The sequence below is a fragment of the Notolepis coatsorum genome (genome assembly GCF_963971535.1).
Source record: "Notolepis coatsorum genome assembly, contig: SCAFFOLD_1708, whole genome shotgun sequence".
Classification (NCBI taxonomy): Eukaryota; Metazoa; Chordata; class Actinopteri; order Aulopiformes; family Paralepididae; genus Notolepis; species Notolepis coatsorum.
The window spans coordinates 5,001-22,269 of NW_028168935.1; the positions used below are offsets into that span (position 1 = coordinate 5,001).

The 17,269-nt window shown below is 49.6% G+C and overlaps 1 protein-coding gene across 1 annotated transcript in view; it reads left to right on the forward strand.

Moving 5' to 3' along the window:
- The window catches only part of LOC311248825 (nesprin-1-like), a gene marked incomplete at both ends in the record, with an annotated part of 35,390 nt that overhangs the window by 3,212 nt on the left and 14,909 nt on the right, over positions 1 to 17,269 (forward strand). The window contains 4 exons of the mRNA XM_084339648.1: positions 2,539 to 2,652; positions 4,786 to 4,947; positions 7,338 to 7,547; positions 9,805 to 9,978. Of these exons, the coding sequence (XP_084195774.1) occupies positions 2,539 to 2,652; positions 4,786 to 4,947; positions 7,338 to 7,547; positions 9,805 to 9,978 (660 nt within the window). The remainder of the gene's footprint in view (positions 1 to 2,538; positions 2,653 to 4,785; positions 4,948 to 7,337; positions 7,548 to 9,804; positions 9,979 to 17,269) is intronic.

Sequence of the window (17,269 nt, forward strand, 5' to 3'; positions counted from 1 at the left end):
TGTGGCCACTAAAGTTATTACCCATTCATCAGTTCAGATATGTAGACACTAAAGTTACTACCCATTCATCAGTTCAGATATGTAGACACTAAAGTTACTACCCATTCATTTACATTTACATTTACATTTAGTCATTTAGCTGACGCTTTTATCCAAAGCGACTTACAAGTTCTGTACGACAAGCCATCAGGAAGGGCACAACTCTATCAGCTGAGCAACAATGTTCATCAAAGTGTTGAGTGCTACAGTGTAGGTTAGTTTATTAGGACAAGTGCATGACAGTACGGTTAGTTAGGGTTAGATTTTTTTATTGTTTTTTTTTTTTTTTTTTTTTATTCAGATAATGGTTGAAGAAGTGCGTCTTTAGTCGACGGCGAAAGATTGGACGTGATTCGGCTGTCCTAACTGGGGTGGGTAGTTCATTCCACCATTGTGGGGCAAGGACTGAGAATAGGCGACTTCTCTTTGATGACCCTCCCGGAGCTTGGATAGGAGTAGGTCTGAGGCGGCCAGAAGATGCAGAGCGTAGGGGTCTTGAGGGTGTGTAGTTAGAGACCATTGACCGGAGGTAGGCGGGAGCGGTTCCCTTTGCCGCACGGTATGCTAGGTCGAGGGCCTTGAAGCGGATTCGTGCAGCAATGGGGAGCCAGTGCAGGTCCCTAAGAAGTGGGGTGACATGGGCCGACTTCGGTAGGTTTGAGATCAGGCGGGCCGCTGCGTTCTGAATGAGTTGAAGAGGCTTAGTGGCAGTGGCCGGGAGGCCAGCGAGCAGTGCATTGCAGTAGTCGAGGCGGGAGATGACTGTTGATTGGACGAGGAGTTGGGTGGCTTCTTTTGTCAGGAAGGGGCGTATCCTTCTGACGTTGCTCAGGAGGAATCGGCAGGTTCTGGTCGTCGCTGCGATGTGAGCAGAGAAGTTCAACTGGTCGTCGAGGACAACACCAAGGTTCTTGGCGGTCGGGGACGCAGTCACAGCTGTATTCTCGACTGTGATTGAAAGGTCGGTTAGGGGGGAGGATTTGGCCGGCAGGTGGAGCAATTCTGTTTTGCTTAGGTTCAGTTTGAGGTGGTTGGACGTCATCCAGGCTGAGATGTCGGACAGACAGGCCGAGATCCGCTCAGAGACGTGGATATCTGAGGGAGGGAAGGAGAGGAAGAGTTGAGTATCGTCGGCATAACAATGGTAGGAGAAGCCATGAGACGTGATAATGTTACCCAGTGATTTAGTGTAGAGGGAGAAGAGAAGGGGTCCTAAAACCGAGCCCTGGGGGACACCCGTCCGCAGGGGGCGGGTGGCCGACAGGGTCCCTCTCCATGACACTTGGTAGGAGCGGTCATTGAGGTATGATGACAGCCATGTCAGCGCAGAGCCAGCCACTCCCATTCCTGCGAGGGCCGCAAGGAGGATCTGGTGGTTGACTGTGTCGAAGGCTGCAGATAGATCTAGGAGAATCAGGACAGAGGAGAGACAGAGGAGAGGCCTTTCGCTTTTGCTAAGTGAAGTGCCTCTGTGACCGCAATGAGGGCTGTCTCTGTGGAGTGACCAGTCCTGAAGCCTGACTGATTAGGGTCTAGGAGGTCATTCTGTAAGAGATAAGCAGTATCAGATCAGATCTGTGGCCAGATCAGATCTGTGGCCACTAAAGTTACTACCCATTCATCAGTTCAGATATGTGGCCACTAAAGTTACTACCCATTCATCAATTCAGATATGTGGCCACTAAAGTTACTACCCATTCATCAGTTCAGATATGTGGCCACTAAAGTTACTACCCATTCATCAATTCAGATATGTGGCCACTAAAGTTACTACCCATTCATCAGTTCAGATATGTGGCCACTAAAGTTACTACCCATTCATCAATTCAGATATGTGGCCACTAAAGTTACTACCCATTCATCAGTTCAGATCTGTAGCCACTAAAGTTACTACCCATTCATCAGTTCAGATATGTAGACACTAAAGTTACTACCCATTCATCAGTTCAGATATGTGGCCACTAAAGTTACTACCCATTCATCAGTTCAGTTCTGTAGCCACTAAAGTTATTACCCATTCATCAGTTCGGGGCGTAGTATTTTAGATCAGTGGCACTGAATGTTGAGTCAGACCTTAGCTGTGGCAGTACTCTTCGTAAGCAGCACTTTAGTACCACCTATAATTGACAAGCGCAAGCTTCACGTGTGTTTTAAACACAAAGAGTTTTTGTGTTTAGTGTAAACCAAATGTGTGCATGGCTTGATAAGGTTAAAACCATCCCAGACATCTGGTCGGCATTTGGCTAATGACATTAGGACACATCAAGAGTAAGACAGCTATTCAATTAGTGGGAACTAGTAAACACACTGCTCTTCAGAACACACACACACACACACACACACACACACACGCACACACACACACACTCACACACACACACACACACACACACATACACACACACACACACACACACACACACACACACACACACACACACACACACACACACACACACCCACACACACTCAGACTCACACACTGCTGTTGTTCTGCAGGGCCGAGCCCCTCTGAGCAGGGCACCACTACAGGAGTTGTACGACCCGTCGTTGGAGAGCAGTGCTGCTAACCTGGATGACCTGCAGAGGTCGTGGGAAACACTCAAGAACGTGGTACGTCTCCTCGTCACGGTTGGGCATCGTTTGGATTTGAACGATTCCGGTTCCGATTCAGATTCTCCATATCGATTCCTGTTCTTAAACGATTCTCGATTCCGTTTCTTTGAGGTGCAGGTCAAAACAGGTCACAGCTTATTTCGCAGGAGATTTTTTTTTATTTTTTTTTTAACAATCTTCAATTTTTTTCATACTGTTCACATTTTCAGTTGACTTGATACAGTTTAATTTGGTTGCTGTACTGTAACTAGGGTATTAATTAACAAAGTACATTTTTTTTTAAGAATCGAAATTAAGAATCGAAATGCAAATATGTTACTTCCGGTTCCAGAAATTAGGAACCGGTTCCTATTAGAACCGGTTTTCGGTGCCCAACAACTAGTTGTTATTGTTATTGTACATTTATTACATTTAGCCCTTTTACACATGTCCCTGGATGTGTAGGGAAGCTACTGTAACTAACCAGCTGAATAAAATATATTCATATAAGACAGTTCTTATACTATGTTGCTGGAGCGTCTCATGGTGGAGGAGACAAACCTACCAGTCACCATACCTACCTGCACACGGCTGATGTTCATTTCCCACCACATGCCAAAAAAAAACGTTTAATCTTATTTTATTGTAAAGAGCAAATGGGCAAATGTTTTGTCATCACCAGTACATCTTGCACTCAGGGGTGTACATACAGATGTTATCTAACGACATGTAATCATCCATACCGACCTCCTCGTTGTGAAGTTGGGCCTGAATTTCCTGTATATTTTGGAAACACGCCAAATCATGGAAGAGATGCACAGCCTGAAGGCCAATTTGGCCAAATATCAAATCATTACAGCACCTAACTATTTCTTTCTTTCAACCCCCTCTCTTTCCCTCTATCTTTCTCTCTCTGCCCTCCATCTCTCCCTCTCCCTCTCTCCCTCTATCTCTCTCTCACCCCCCCTCTCTCCTCACTAATCTCTACCTCTCTCTCTCTTTCCTCACTAACCCCTCTCTCTCTCTCTGCCCCCCCCTCTCTCTCTCTCTGTATCTCCCCCCCCCTCTCTCACTCCCTCTCTCTCTCCCCTCACTAACCTCTCTCTCTCTCCCCCCGCTCTCTCTCTGTCTCCCCCCTCTCTCTCCCCACCTCTCTCTCTCTCTCGTTCTATCTCTCTCCCCCCTCTCTCTCTCTCCCTCTCTTTCTCCCCCCCTCTCTCTCCCCCCCCTCTCTCTCTCTACCCCCCCTCTCTCTCTCTCTGTATCTCTCCCCCCCCTCTCTCGCTCTCTCTCTCTCTCCCCTCACTAACCTCTCTCTCTCCCCCCGCTCTCTCTCTGTCTCCCCCCCCTCTCTCTCCCCACCTCTCTCTCCCTCACTAACCTCTCTCTCTCTCTACCCCCCCTCTCTCTCTCTCTGTCTCCCCCCCCCTCTCTCTCCCCACCTCTCTCTCCCCCCTCTCTCTCTCTCCCTCCCTCTCTTTCTCCCCCCCCCCTCCTCTCCCCCCCTCCCCCCTCTCTCTACAGATCAGTGAGAAGCAGAAGAGTCTGTATGAGGCTCTCTCTCTCCAGCAGCACTAACCTCTCTCCCCTCTCTCTCCCCTCTCTCTCCCCTCTCTCCCCCCCTCCTCTCTCCCCTCTCTCCCCCCCTCCTCTCTCCCCTCTCTCTCCCCCCTCTCCCCCTCTCCCTCTCCCCCCTCTCTCTACAGATCAGTGAGAAGCAGAAGAGTCTGTATGAGGCTCTCTCTCCCCTCTCTCTCCCCTCTCTCCCCCCCTCCTCTCTCCCCTCTCTCCCCCCCTCCTCTCTCCCCCCTCTCCCCTCTCTCTCCCCCCTCTCCCCCTCTCCCTCTCCCCCCTCTCTCTACAGATCAGTGAGAAGCAGAAGAGTCTGTATGAGGCTCTATCTCCCCTCTCTCCCCCCCTCCTCTCCCCCCCTCTCCCCCCTCCCCCCTCTCTCTACAGATCAGTGAGAAGCAGAAGAGTCTGTATGAGGCTCTCTCTCCCCTCTCTCCCCCCTCCTCTCCCCCCCCTCTCCCCCCCTCCCCCCTCTCTCTACAGATCAGTGAGAAGCAGAAGAGTCTGTATGAGGCTCTGGAGCGTCAGCAGCACTAACCTCTCTCCCCTCTCTCTCCCCCCCTCCCCCCCTCTCTACAGATCAGTGAGAAGCAGAAGAGTCTGTATGAGGCTCTGGAGCGTCAGCAGCACTACCAGGAGTCTCTCCAGTCCATCTCCACCAAGATGGAGTCCATCGAGGGCTCACTTAACGAGGGGCTGGAGCCCAGCAAGAGCCCAGAGAGCCAGATGGCTGCCCACCAGGTGAGGGGGGAGGGGACAGGGGTGTCTGTGTGTGTGTCTGTGTGTCTGTGTGTCTGTCTGTCTGTCTGTCTGTCTGCCTGTCTGTCTGTCTGTCTGTCTGTCTGTCTGTCTGTCTGTCTGTCTGTCTGTCTGTCTGTCTGTCTGCCTGCCTGCCTGCCTGCCTGCCTGCCTGTCTGTCTGTCTGTCTGTCTGTCTGTCTGTCTGTCTGTCTGTCTGCCTGCCTGCCTGCCTGCCTGCCTGCCTGTCTGTCTGTCTGTCTGTCTGTCTGTCTGTCTGTCTGTCTGCCTGCCTGCCTGCCTGCCTGCCTGCCTGTCTGTCTGCCTGCCTGCCTGTCTGTCTGTCTGTCTGTCTGTCTGTCTGTCTGTCTGTCTGTCTGTCTGCGAGTGCCCTCTTGTTTTCCTACCGTGTTGAAAACAAGATTATTATTTTGTCATTGTTGGGACATTGGCTGGTCTCCACAAGGTAAAGGAGATGGTTATGCCGTTAAGTTTAGGTTTATGGGGCGACAGTAGAGGTAGAGCGGTCGTCTGGTAATCGGAAGGTTCCTGGGTTCGATTCCGGCTTCTCCTGGCAGCAGCATGTCAAAGTGTCCTTGAGCAAGGCACTGAACCCCTAACTGCTCCTAACTGCCTCCGCACGGGTGAATGTGAGGCATAAGTTGTAAAGCGCTTTGGAGAAAAGCTGCTACATAAAATGCATTTATTAGGCATGTATTGATGAGGGTTTTGGGGGCTAGAGGAAAAATGTAGCCAAAGGAAAGTACTACGAAGTGTGAGAGTGTTTCAGATGAAGATGTGTGTAGATTGAAAGCAACACACCAGAAAGCCATGGGTGGGAAGTGGCAAGGGAGAGACAAATATGAAAGAAGACCACACTTGGAAACAGAGAATGATGATGAGGATGTTAACATCACACTAGTCCGTGCAAATTCCGGTACAGTGCATCAGGGTTCATTGTTGCTATGCCAACGCGGCTGCAACTGAACGGTGGTTGTACACCGTATTCTCCTCCCCCCCCCCCTGTATGTATATTTCTCTCCCACCCCACCCACCCACCCCCTCCTAATGTACAGTCTCCTCCCCATCATATGTATATACTCGCTGTCAGGATCTATGGGTAACAGTACTGTATATTTTTTGCATATCATAATATGTCACAAATGTAACAGTACTATATACCTGTATGTCATGTATGTCCCTATGCCATAAATGTCATGATGTCATGTATGTTGTGTAAAGGTCATAAATGTCACTATGAATTGAAAATGGGGGACCCTGATGTAAACAAGACGAAAGTCTTTCTCTGGTCTGCATCCCCTTAACAATTGTATGTATTGAGCTGTACTGTACTGTACCCATTCTGCAATCTGTTTTCATTCATTCATTCATTCATTCACAGTGCAGCCCCTCTGGTTACATGTTAACCAGCTATTCCTCTCTTACATCCTCCTCCTGCTCTCTGTCTTCCTCTGTCTCTCGTCCACGAAATATTCAAATTCTACCCACATCCTCCCCTCCATTCCCATCCATTCTCCCTTTTACCTCTCTCTCCCTCTCTCTCTCTCTCTCTCTCTCTCGCTCCTCCCTCTCTCCTCTCTCCCTCCCTCTCTCTCTCTCCCTCTCTCTCGCTCCTCCCTATCTCGCTCCTCCCTTCACTCTCTCCTCTCTCTCCCCCTCTCTTCTCCCTTTCTCTCTCTTCTCTCTCTCTCTCTCCCCGCCCTCTCTCTCTCTTGCATCTCTCCTCTCTCTCCTCCCTCTCTCTCTTATCTCTCCTCCCTCCCCCCTCTCTCCTCTATCTCTCTCCTCCCTCTCTCTCCTCTATCTCTCTCTTTTCTCTCTCTCTCTCCTCCCTCTCTCTCTCCTCTCTCTCTCCCCCGCCCTCTCTCTCTCCTCTCTCCTCCCTCTCTATCTCTCCCCCGCCCTCTCTCCTCCCTCTATCTCTCTCGCCTCTCTCTCCTCCCTCTCTCCCCTCTCTCTCCTCTCCCCCCTCTCCTCCCTCTCTATCTCTCCCCCGCCCTCTCTCCTCCCTCTATCTCTCCCCCTCTCTCTCCTCCCTCTCTCCCCTCTCTCTCCTCTCCCCCTCTCTCTCCTCCCTCTCTCTCGCCTCTCTCCTCTCTCTCCCTCCCTCTCTCCTCTCTCTCCCCTCTCTCCTCCCTCTCTCCCCTCTCCCTCTCTCCCCCCTCTCTCTCCTCTCCCCCCCTCTCCTCCCTCCCCCCCCTCTCTCCTCTCCCCCCTCTCCTCCCTCTCCTCCCTCTCCCCCCTCTCTCTCCTCCCTCCCCCCCTCTCTCCTCCCCCTCTCTCCCCTCTCTCCTCCCTCTCACCCCTCTCTCTCTCCTCTCCCCCCCCTCTCCTCCCTCTCCCCCCCTCTCTCTCCTCCTCTCTCCCCTCCAGGCTCTGATGGATGAGATCCTGATGCTCCAGGAGGAGATCGGGGAGCTCCAGACGTGTTTCTCTGAGGAGCTGCAGGGTGACGGCCTGGGGGACAGCGACAGTGACGGGGACTCTGGGGACCAGCTGGCTCTGCAGTCCACTCTCACCGTGCTGGGCGAGAGGATGGCCACCATCCGCATGAAGGCCTCTGGCAAACGCCAACTGCTGGAGGTGGGTGTTGCCTTCGATGATGAAGACCTGACTACCTGACTTCTATATCTATCATATCGTCGCTGGCTGAAGAAAAACCTTGTAACTTTTAACTTGTTTTTATTTTTTATAAATCAACTCAGCAGATCATCCTCCATATGTGTGCGTGTGGTTTTACAAAGTTTAAACAATGGGAAAGCATTAAACCGATCATCTGTCTAAAAACCTCGTAACTCTATCCGGCCTCAAATCTGTGTTCGTTTTTTTTCATCTCCTGAAAAGTTGGGTTTTTGGAGTTACAAGGTTTTCTTCCACCAGCGATGAAATGTGACCGTGCCTAGCGGTAAGAGACGCGTGTTTGGAAGTCAGATTGCGAGAAAATGCATTCAACGTTTTTTAGTTTTTTTCCATATTATCACAGTTTGAATGTTTAAGAACATAATATTTACTGTAACAGCTAACAGTTATAGTATCTATAAAAAAAATAAACGTTTGTTTGTGACACCTAGTACCGGACTGCCAAGGTGTTAAAATGCAGCCAAACTTTTCATTGGATTTTCTCTGTCTCTCTCTGCTCTGAGACTTGAGGTTTAACTAGATTAAAAAAAGCTTGATTGATTGATTGATTGATTGATTGATTGAAAACTTTATTAACAGATTGCAGAATGGGTACATAACATAATTATATGACACACTCGACATACAGATAGACAGTACTGCTACATCTATCCCAACGATGACAGAAATCTGAAAAATTACAGAGGGAGACGAACCGCTTGGCTCGGGTCACATAATGAGAGTCATCAATTATGCACAGGGACAGATCCTCATGATCAATATTGATTTATTAGTAAACCACATGATCAAAGTACATGTAGGTCAAATGAGCTTGGCTGAGAGGAGTGTGTTCTCTATTGTCATCCTTGCTCAGCGATGCATAGTGTTCTACTGTTCTCACCACGTGCAGTTCTTACCAACATGGCACAATGCCATAAACACGCCTCGTTATTTGATTACAATCACCTGTCGTCGTTTGCCTACCGAGACGTCATTGAATACCACGAATTGCTGCGGATAATTCTCCACGGACAGAGTATTTATGAAGTCACCCTTCACCGTTGACAGTGGTGGAAAGTAACTAAGTATTTTTTTTTACTCAAGTACTGTACTTAAGTACAATTTCGAGCTACTTTATGTGAGTATTTTCATTTTAGGGAACTTTATACTTTTACTCTACTACATTTCAGAAGAAATATTGTACTTTTTACTCCACTACATTTATCTGAACCCACCAGTTACTAGTTACTTTGAAGAAAATGATTTTGCATTGAAAACATGGTTAAAATGTATGAAGATTATATACTTTCACAGAGGACATAATCAGAGCAGCATAACTGGACGACATACCTTTAACATCACCTATAGAGGTCAATGGATCGAGGATCGAAAGCTCCCAAGCACTGGAATACACAAATGCCATGTAGAATGCGTACTTTCACTTTAGATACTTAAGTAAATTCAATAACAAATACGTCTCTACTTTTACTTAAGTAGAATTTTAATGGAGGACTTTTACTTTGACCAGAGTACTTATTTATCTGGGTATTTTTACTTTTACTTAAAAGAACACGCCAACATTTTGGGAAATTAGCTTATCGTCTTCTCTCTCTGGAGAAGATGGCAAGCTGCGGCTAGGTGGCGCAGTGGGCAAGTCGCTCGCCACCAACGCAGGATATGCTGGGTTCGAGCCCAGCTCTCGGCGTTGCTACCAGCTTGGCTGGTCGTTCATACTAATACAATTGGCAGTGTTAGGGGGTGGGAAAGCCGGTGGGTGGGGATCGGACGTTGTGGACAGCGACTCCTACAGGTCGGTTGGTGCGCCTGCGCAGTAGAATCGGGAAGCGACGAGGGCGGCGTGTCCCTCCCACGCAGACCCTCGTCGCTGAGAGATCGCGCTGTGCAGGTGAAAAGATGCGACGGCTGCCTCCTCGAGTACCGGAGGGGACACGTGATGCAAGGCTTCGTCCACATTGCAGCCGGCTTGTGGGAGGCATGGCCTAACAACGTTCGAGACAGGGGAGGGGTAGAATTGGACGATACGAAATTGGGGAAAGGAGAAAAATAGAAAAATGGGGAGAAAAAGTAGATAAAAAAAAGAGAAGATGGCAAGCTAATTTCCCCAAATGTTGGCGTGTTCCTTTAAGTAAAGGAACTGTGTACTTGTTCCACCACTGACCGCTGAGACTGATCGGTTTGTTTCCCACGGCGCCCCCTGCAGGAGAAGCTGAGCGAGCAGCTGGAGGAGCAGCGGCAGGAGCAGGCGCTGCAGCGGTACCACAGCGAGGCGGAGGAGCTCGACCACTGGCTGCTCCGCGCGCGCGCCACGCTGAGCGCCGCCCTCCAGCCCCTGAGCGAAGACATGGACATGGAGGAGCAGCTCATCGACTGCCAGGTGGGGGCTGGTGGTGGTGGTGATGATGTCACTGATGATGATGTCATCAAACGGACACCAGATGTGACGCCGGCTGGATGGTCTGAGAGATTTGGTGTTTATATAGAGAGCGGGAACTGTTGATGATTGGCGGTTGTTGCTCTGTTTGGGGTCATCCCTATGTTCCCCGGGTTCTATGTTCCCCGGGTTCTATGTTCCCCGCTCCCGGAAAAAGGGTCCTATGTTCCCCGGGTCCTAGATGAGCCATTCTCAAACAGTGGGCCAGTGAGCGCCATCCAGTGGGCCGCGGAGGCAGCCTAACCTACGGCCAAAATCAACGCTTAAATGTGTGTGTTAGTAGTCGCCGCAACGAACGGTAGAATTTCGCCGGCACGGAAACCAGAGAAATGGAATTGAGAATGTTTCTGGAGGAAAGAGAATAATATTGTTGGCTAGGTGGTGAATGATATTGATAAATTAGGCCTAGGCCTGTATCTTTTTTTTTTTTTTTTGGTCTTTTTCCCCCTCCTTTTTCCTCCGATTTTCTCCCATCCCAATGTTAGTCGTTATGCCAATTCCCAATCCCCTTCCTGGTCGCTGCGCACTTACCCCCCACAGTCGGTCTGGGAGAGTGGAGGCTACCACGTGCTTCCTCCGACACACGTCCAGCCAATCAACCGCTTCTTTTCACCTGGCAGCGCAGACTCTCACTGAGAGGGCGTAGCGTGTGGAAGGATCACACTATCCCACTTAGATCCTATCCGCGCTTAGCAGGCGCCCCGACCGAACTGTAGGAGTCGCTGTTTTTACAACGACCCGGACCCACCCCGCCAGCTTCTCCCACCCTCTAATACTGCCAATTGTATTAGTGTGAGCGGCCAGCCAAGCTGGTGACAACGCCGGAGCTGTGAGCTGGATTCGAACAGGCGAATCTAGCCGCTCCGGGGTTTGGTGACGAACGCAATCTCCCTTACGCCACCTGACCGCCCTAGGCCGAAGGCCTGTATCAATTATTTTAAGCTCAAACTGATTTGCACGTAGGGCTATATTAACATAGGACCCGGGGAACATTGGACCCTTTTTATCGGGAGCGGGGGAACATAGGACCCGGGGGACATAGATATACGCTCCCCTCTGTTTGACTGCTCTGATATTCCAGACATAACTCCTCTGTGGATTCCTTCTCTTTCTGCCAGATATGGAGTGATACTTTCTAACGCTTGCCAACATCAAACCTCTCGGCTCATTCTCGGCCGACGCCACCAGATATAGATCTTCTGTGGATCACTTAAAGGAAACACACACCGACATTATGGGAAATGCGCTTTACCTCGTCTCCTCCAGAGTCAGACGAGACGATATATAGATTTCCAATTTCCTCTCTGTGTGTTCAGTAGAAAGCGATCCGGTTGCGAGCTAGCCTAGCTTAGCACAAATGAATGTAAGCGGATACAGAGACCAGCTAGCCTAGCTGTTGGTCAAAAACACCTCTCCCGTAGTTTTAAGCTAGGCTAGTGGTCCGTAGTCATTCATTTGTGCTAAGCTAGGCTAGCTTTCTACTCTCTAACGCACAGAGAGGAGACTGGTATTTATCTTCTCGTCTGACTCTGGAGAAGATGGTAAGCGCATAATGTTGCCGTGTTCCTTTAACCCCCGAGATGAACAATGTGTTGTTGTGTGTCTCTAATATGGGGTATTAGGATTAGGGATCTGCCCCTCTCTCTCTCTCCCCCCTCAGGCTCCTCCTCAGCCTTATTAGCATGTCCTCCTGCAGGGTCCTTAACATTCCTCCATTGGTCCGTGCTATGTCCCTGTTGCCATGGCAGCATCACTAAACCCGAGGTGTGGTTAGAGTCCTGGGTGCAGGGGGCGTGGACGCTGGTCCGAGGACAGTTTTGTGTACTTATGTCTTTGAATCAAATCAAATCAAATCTTAATAACTAATAATGAGTAGATCGAGAAATACCTGGCTGTCATCGCAAACCTAAGGCAAAGAAAGAAAGTTTGCTTAATTGAGTGCATTTACAGTATTCATACATTCATACTCTGCATACTAGCTGATACACTGGTTAAGGTTTGACACGCGATAAAGTGTGTATATGCATTTTCTTACCAGTATGCCCATATAAGTGGCTTCAAAGTGACCACAATAAACATTGCAAAAGGAGCCAATTGTATCTCCGGTTGCAATGTTTGCTAATGCAATAACTGACAGGAAGTACAAACTGTTGCCTACAGTAGCAACAGAATTCCAGCTAAACCGTCTATAGACTAGTCTCTCTAGTGGAATGTTTGATGTGTTGCCAGAAGACAATATATTTGCGAATATATCAACAGCTGATGGGGAATCACTAGAATGCTGGTTTATGTTTGTTTTTGATTTATACTATCTATGCACGAGTAAACAGAATAGTAAACAGAGTATTACCGTGGAAACGAATCTCACACAGATCCACCATCCCAACCTTAAACAGGATAAGGAGTTTGCATGCCTCAGTGTCCCGGCTGCCTCATTACTTTTACCAAACGGTTCGTGCGTTTTGCTAATCTGATTGGCCACTGACGTTTCTGGTCATGTGACATGTGCGCCCAATTGTGTGACGGCAAGTTCTTTGGACGGTTAAGCTTAGGCACTCTTTCGAAGTTGGTTAAGGTTAGAGTTTGTCTTAGAGCAGGGCGATAGAACACCAGCCCTGATTCCAAACTCTAACCTTAACCAACTGCGAAAGAGTCGCCTAAGCTTAACCAGTGATAAACTAGGCGTTAGGTCGTTTGCAGGCTGTTCGACGCGGAAATGGGCTAAGACACTGCTCGTCATGCGATTGGGCGCACATGTCACATGACCAGAAACGTGCGTGGCCAATCAGAGCGCAAAACGGGAACGCGGAAACGCGAACCGTTTGGTAAAAGCATAGACGCGTCCCGGCTCATATCAGCATATCCCAGCGATCACCACCTCATAGTCTGAGTTTATCCTGGCTATTAAAAACAGGATATGGATAGGATTACACCATGCACCGCCTCACAGGAGGGGCAGTGGCTCAAGCGGTAGAGCTGGTCGCCTGGTAATCGGAAGGTTCCCGGTTTGATTCCGGCTCCTCCAAGGGCCGGGCGTGTCGAAGTGCCCTTGAGCAAGACACTTCACCCCCCCCTAACTGCTCCCGATGAGCGGGTTGGCACCTTGCACGTCGGTGTGTGAACGCCTGAGTGAATGGGTGAATGTGAGGAACAAGTTGTAAAGCGTTTTTTGGATAAAAAAGCGCTATATATATATAAATGCTGTCCATTTACCATCTAGAAGGAATCCTCACTTACCGCAATTAATATCGGAATTATAACAAACATTATGTCATAATTATTAACAAGGCATTTGCCACCTTTAGTGTGGCTGGTCAAACTTTGTCTCATCCAAAAACATCAATGTTGACTTAACTTAACTTGGGGTTATTGATTGATTGATTGATTGATTGATTGGAAACTTTATTAACGGATTGCAGAATGGGTACAATACAGTACGGCTCAATACACACAATTGTTAAGGGGATGCAGACCAGAGAAAGACTTTTTGTCTTGTTTACATCAGGGTCCCCCATTTTCAATTCATAATGACATTTATGACATACACACGACATACAGATAATATATATCATGACATTTATGACATACACACGACATACAGATAATATATATCATGACATTTATGACATACACACGACATACAGATAATATATATCATGACATTTATGACATACATTGACATTATGACATTGACATAGGACATTAAAACGTGCTCCTTGGAGGAGTTATAGAGCAGAGAGGCAGAGAGGAGTGGGTCTGTAGAGGGTTCTAGAGCTGCAGAGAGGCGGCTGTGGGGACAGTATAAGCTGATTACACACCTCACATATGGCGTCCGTGGAGCCCGGTGCAGGTCCTGCTCTCCGGGGGGGGGGGGGGGGGGGGGAACACAGGCGGAGTGGGAGAGAAAGAAAGGATGAGTGGGTCATGAGTAGGGGTGGGACCGATACATCGATCCAGATCGATACATCGATGTAATTATCAACAATCGAATCGGATCGATGCGATGTAATAAGATCGATTCATATCGATACTCTTATTTTGAAAATCCTGTGGCGAGTCTCATATCCGCCCAAGAACAACAGCAGTAGCTCCGTGTGTGTAGATGTTACAGCATAGCATTCTCCCTTTCTGTGTGTGTGTGTGTGTGTGCGCGCGTCTTTGGAAAGACCAGATGAGGTCAGAGGAGTTTGATGTTTAAATGTTATTTAAACATAAACAATATAAGGTAATACATAATAAATGTAGGCCTATACATGATCATGCAACATCAACAAATTGTTGTAGGAACGGTTTGGGAGAGGGAGGTTGTGAGTTTTGAGTTCCAAAAAATGTAGCTTAAAGTTTAAAGCTCAATATATAAAAACGTGGCACTTTACAGTGAACAGGAGGTCTATTTGTATTAAAAACAATAGATTGATTTTCCTTTAAATGTCTGGAAGAGCTCAAAAATACAAATGTCAAATGATATTTTCATTACCTTTTTTTTGTTGATCTAAATGTTACTGATTGTGTTAAATGGGCATATGATATCATTGTTATGGTTTGACACCGACCCCAAACGCAACGACACAAGAGAGTAGGATTCAGAGTTGCCAAATACGAGGGCTTGTTTATTTGGTACTAAGAATAAGAGAAACAGGGAAAGCAGGTCAAACAAGACAGGTACAATGATCAAGGGGCAAAGTTCTGCTGCTCTGCAGCTTCTCCCGTGAGGGTTGTCTTGGGAAGCAGGTGTTGACTTCTGAACCGCTCTGCAGAATCCTCTCGGTGGGTTCTCAGATGTTGTTGCGAGACCGAGAGAGGGAGAGAGGGAACGAGTCAGTGACAGAGCAGTCTTAAACGAGCAGGAGAACAGGGTGTACAATTCTTCGTGTTAAACAACACAGTGAGCACAGTTCCAAACACAGCCCAAGTGAATCTCTTCGTGTTAACAACACAGAGAGCACAATTCCAAAAACAGCCCAAGTGAAACTCTTCGTGTTAACAACACAGTGAGCTAAATCCAAACACAGTCCCAGTGAATATCTTCATGTAAACACACAGTGAATATCTTCATGTAAACACACAGTGAATATCTTCATGTAAACACACAGTCCAATTGTGAAATAATATCTTCGGTGTGAGCAAACACACAGTGGATATCTTCATGTAAACACACAGTCCAATTGTGAAATAATATCTTCGGTGTGAGCAAGCACACAGAGGGAGATGGTAGATCCCAAAATATTATTCCATAAAGGAATAAGCAAAAATAGATAATGGCTGGGTGAGTGACTGTTTGACAAAAAGGTGGTAGTCTTCAGTGTAAGTTTACAGACGAAAAACGGAATAGGTCAGAACAGTCAAAAAGATAACTCACCCAGACGAGATGCGTAATTGGAACTGGAACAACAGTGGAGGTGAGCGCGCGCCACGGGAGCAGGTATCCAAGCGAAGGCTTCTAGGAATTCCTGGAGAACAGCACAGAGAAAAAGGCAGCAGCAGCAGCAACGGGGAAAAACATCCAGAGACAAATCAAGGCGACAAAACAAGACGATCCAACAACTTAGGGTGGGGAAAAACGGGGTATAAATAATGAGGGATCGATTGATTGAAAAGCGTGGGGAAGTGAGAGAACCAATCAGCGACGTCTCTGATGACGTCAACGGGGAGAAAGCAGTGACAGCTGGGGAATGTGATTGAAAAGCGTGGGGAAGTGAGAGAACCAATCAGCGACGTCTCTGATGACGTCAACGGGGAGAAACGTGTGAACGAGGGGATAGAACCAATTGACAGAAAATGAATGAAAACAAAGCGAGGGTGGTTAAAGGAAAGAACGAGTGAGAGAGCAAGGACAGAAACCTCACAGTACCCCCCCCTCCACGGGAGCCACCCGGCGACCAGGCCGACCCGGCTCGTCAGGATGGGCCCGATGGAAGTCGGTGATCAAGCCGGGATCCACGATGAGCTGCCGGGAGACCCAGCTACGCTCCTCAGGGCCGTAACCCTCCCAGTCCACCAGGTATCGGAACCCCCGGCCCCGCCGACGAACGCCCATCAACCGGCGGACCTGCCACTGGGGGTGACCATCCACTAGCACAGGAGGCGGCGGATCAGGAGCTGGAGGCATAAGGGGACTGAGGGAGACGGGCCTAACCCGGGAGACATGGAACACGGGGTGGATGTGCATGGATGCAGGAAGCTTCAGGCGCAGGGCCGCCGGACTGAGTACCTTCAGGACCTCGAAAGGTCCGACGAAACGGGGTTTGAGCCTCCTGGCCGAGGACCGTAGCGGGAGGTCCCTTGCGGAGAGCCACACCCTCTGCCCAGGGCGGTAAGTCGGCGCAGGAACCCGGCGCCGGTCGGCACCACGACAGGCGCGCTCAGATGTCTGGAGCAGCGGACCAATCATCACAGTACTTCAAGAAGCCCGTGGTGGGGAAAGAGCCAAACCTTACAGCACCCGGCGACCCACACGGCCCCGGCCTGCCCGGACGGGACCCAAGGAAGCCGGCGATCAGGGGCACTGGAGAGGGGGACAAAGACAGAGGCCCGGAGAGGGGGACCGGAGACGTGGACAGAGAACCGGCGAGGGAGGCCGGAGACGGGGACTGGGACCCGACAGCGGAGGCCGGGCACAGGGACAGAGAACCGGCGAGGGAGGCCGGAGACGAGGACTGGGACCCGGTGAGGGGGCTGGACGGCACCCGAAGACACCGGGCACGACAGGAGGGGCTCCACCCCTTGATGGCACCGGAGGACCAGGCGATGTGGGGCTCGTGCAGCGCGAGCCAGGGCCTGCCCAGGACCACAGGGACAAGAGGAGAGCTGGTGACGAAAAACTGGAGCCTCTCAGCGTGGTCACCAGCAACGGTGAGAAGGACTGGACAGGTGCGTTGAGTGACGTCAGCCAGGCGGCGATGATCCATTGCGAAGACCTCCAAGGGCCTCTCGAGGTCCTCAAGCGGAATGCCGGCCCGGGTGGCAAACCCAACGTCCATGAAACTCCCCTCAGCACCAGAGTCCATGAGTGCACCCACCGTCGCCCGCTGGTCCGCCCAGGCTAGGGTGACGTCCGCCAGACGGTTGGGTGGTGCACGGGTGGGTATGGACGAGAGGTCCGGAGGCGACTCACCAGCGGGCCTCCGGGGCGGGGGACAGGAAAGACGGCTCACCAGGATCTCCCGGGGTCTTGGCGAGCCTGGTCCTCTTGGCCGAGCACGGCAATTGGAGACACGGTGTCCAACCCGGCCAC